At 33.7% G+C, this 3,322-nt stretch overlaps 1 protein-coding gene across 1 annotated transcript; it reads right to left on the bottom strand.

The window, feature by feature from the left end:
* Nucleotides 1-905: 905 nt before the first annotated feature.
* Nucleotides 906-1,109, bottom strand: K441DRAFT_533526 (uncharacterized protein; the record flags this gene model as incomplete). The annotated part of the gene is made up of 1 exon (XM_067642293.1): nt 906-1,109. A coding segment is annotated over one exon (204 nt), but the record flags the coding sequence as incomplete, so codon positions are not given.
* Between the last annotated feature and the right edge of the window lie 2,213 nt (nt 1,110-3,322).

Raw genomic sequence — 3,322 nt, 5'->3', positions numbered from 1 at the left:
TCTAAGAACGTCTATAAATATTTATTAAATTATACTGCGAGAGCACGGTAAACAAGATATGCCACTATATATCTTTCCCTAAAAAGTATACGTGCAACTATATAGTCGACTATAAGATCTAAGACTATTACCTAAACGCACTAGATAGCGAAACTCCTTACTTAAACTAAAAGCCGATAAAGGGTAAAAACGGAGCAATTATGTAATTAGGTAGTTCCTTAGCGAAAGGGAATTGCCCTAACTATACCTAATAGTATATTTAACGTTAAGTGTGCTTATTAATATGCTAATTTCTAAACCTATAAGACTGCCGCAAGCAACCTAAATGCCGATATTATAAAGGCTAATGCTGCTGTTTTGGAGGGATTAAAGGATTTAGGAGTAATTTAACGGCTCTTTAGACTTATTATTAGTAATAAAGTTTTTAGCAAAAATAACATACCTTTGAATTTTTCTACAACTTTATCTGTACTGTAGTAATTTCCTTCTTAGTAGTTTATAATAATATGGCCTATAAGACCTAAGTGTTCTGTGTTAAGGAATTAATAGCTTTTAAATAACTCTTTAATCTCTTTATTAGTCTGACTATTAAAAGAAGTTTGGCCACTCGCTACCTTATATAGGGTAGATCTAAGAGCGAAGATATTTACCTATACCGATAGTAGCTCTTTAGGGTATTAATAATTATAAGCTACGGTAATAAGGAGAGCAGAGCTATCTAAAGATGAGCTATTAAAGTCGGCGACTTTTGCATGCAAATCTTGGTCTAAGAGAATATTACAGTATTATAGGTCCCTATACATTACGCCGTTTAAATAGATAAAAGTGACTATATCCGTAATTTCCTATCCCTATTAAAGCTGCTGTTTTAAAGTAACGTTGTCCTTATAATCCCAAAGATAGGCTCAGAGATTATAATTACTTATAAACTTAAGCCGAATACCAGCGTCGCAACGCCCTCGATATTGTAAAAGCCCTGTATTACCGCCACGTTTATTAAAGCGCTCGTATATAGCTCTTTTAATGAGAATTGCATCGTCGTTTTTAAAGTGAGGGATTTTAATAACACTCCTTAATAAGGCGTCTAGATAGACAAAGCTAAAGCTTCCCTAGTTTACCAAATCATCTCTTATACAGCCCTTTAGCCATCTAATTTGTATTTCTAAGGGCTTTTAAACTACGGTGTTATATAGAAGACGTTAGGTGGAATATAAATTAAGTAGAGTTATATAGTCATTTATTATTAAGGGGCGGCTTGTTAGGACCGGAGTTGTTTTAGGTTCTTAGCCACATTCTAGCAAAGTGCTTCGCTATATTAGCGCCGTTAAATCACGTAATAAGGAATTAACTTTATAGTTAAGTCTTCTATATTTACAGCTAATTTATATTAACTCGTACCTAAAACAGCATTATAGATTTATTAGTTCTTTCTAAGTTTAATCTATTAACGCCTCTATTAACATTTATGAGACCCCATTATAGAGAGTAGGCTCTATCTCCTGTATATTAAGTCTCCCTATACTCTTAAGGGTTTATAAAGCATAGACTAGGGTTATATAACTTTTTAAAGTATAATTCGCTCATTCCTAAGCCATGGCTTGCAGCCCTATACGCGTGTTATTAATTAAACGTTTAGAGTTAGTATAGAAAATTCAAGGTTTGCTAAGGATATTGGAACTCTCGCAGCTTTCTACTCCTTAATTACCGCCTAGTGCGGCCTTAAAAATCTAAGGATTTGGAAACTAGGGCGGCTAAAAATGGATATGCCTAAAATAGGCTATTCTTTAGGGTCTGGCTCGGTCCCTAACTCCGCGCCGTCCTTTACCTACCTCACTATTGTTTATTCCCTTCTATTGCTATTACTATAGTAAGCTAATATAGACCGAGCCAGTTAAGTACTAGTATAAGGAGTGCCTCCTAGCGTTCCTAAATTATACTATGCACTAGTAGATTATAGGAAAGTTCCTTATACTACCCTCCATTATCGTATAAAGGGATAACGGTTAATTAAAGAGAAGGCTAAAAGCTAAGAGTATCTTAACCTATATAAAGATAAAGCCGTTATAGATTTTTTGTTGTAAATGTCTTATCTTAGACAGCTAGTGCGGATAAAGTATATATCTTTAATAGCCTTCCTTACTACCTATAACCGGCTAATGTAAAAAAGACTATATAAACCCCTAGGCAAGAATTGGGCCAAGGCCCTAGAGAATTATTATCTAGAACTTAAAGCAAGAATAGTTAAGGCGCTAGACTAGAACCGTTACGAGAAAAACATCTATAAGAAGATTATAGACTAGTTTGAGAAGATTGGGTAGGTATTACAAGATCTAGCCATTTTAGTAGAAAATGTATACAATATGGATGAGACTAGAGTAATGCTATCTATGCTAAGCTCCGTTAAGGTCCTTATAGGTAAGGACGATATATAAGACTATAGAGGTGCGCGTGTTAAGCAAATGATGGTTACCGCGATTAAATGCATTAGCGCTGACGGTAGGTATTTGATACCTATAATTATTTGGCCTGCTACTACCTATTAAAGTAACTAGACCACGTTCTAAACCCCTAGATAGCAGTATACGTGCTCTAAATCTAGATATACCAACTTTAAGATTAGCTTAGAGTGGCTTAAGCGTATATTTAATCCCTATATATATAATTTTCTGTTTAGCAAAGCTTATAAGCTTTAGATTAACTTTAATCTTTAATCTAAGTAAAAAGATAAATTCTAGAACGCGGCCATTTTATTTTATTATATCTAATACAAAGTACTTATAATTTGTCTCTTTATAGGGTACGTCTCTTAACCGAGGGATGGACATTAAAGTTTTAGGCCTTTATAATGCAATATATCGGAAGTATGCCTATAAACTATTAAAGCAATTACTAATAAAGAGATAAAAGTTGCTAGCCTTTAAAGCAATATTAATATAGCTAAATCTATCTACCTAGACTATATCCTAAATCTTTAATAGATTTTATCCTAATTCCCCAGAACGCAAGCCAGTCTCACTTAGCCGCTATTTTCTCACGAGTGTATTTTTTAAGCGCATTGTGTATTAACTAAATAGCTTTATAGGCCTTCTGTAGTAGATTAAGTGTAGAACACTAGTATTCCTAATAGCGTATAAGACGTCGCTGTAAGAGGAAATTCTCCCTTATAAGCCTTTTAAGGGTCTTTAGTTAGTCCCTTTTCTAAAACTCTTCTACCCTTTTTATTAAGGTTTTAATAGAGAAAGTTTTATTTAGGGTGGAGGGTTATATAGTTAAAATCTTAGTTTTATAGCTAGAGTTAGTGTTTATATTATCGTTTGTAAGA

This window comes from Cenococcum geophilum (genome assembly GCF_001692895.1).
Source record: "Cenococcum geophilum 1.58 unplaced genomic scaffold K441scaffold_2, whole genome shotgun sequence".
Classification (NCBI taxonomy): domain Eukaryota; kingdom Fungi; phylum Ascomycota; class Dothideomycetes; order Gloniales; family Gloniaceae; genus Cenococcum; species Cenococcum geophilum.
The sequence above is the reverse complement of the archived record's forward strand: the minus strand, read 5'-3'. Positions and strand labels throughout refer to the sequence as shown.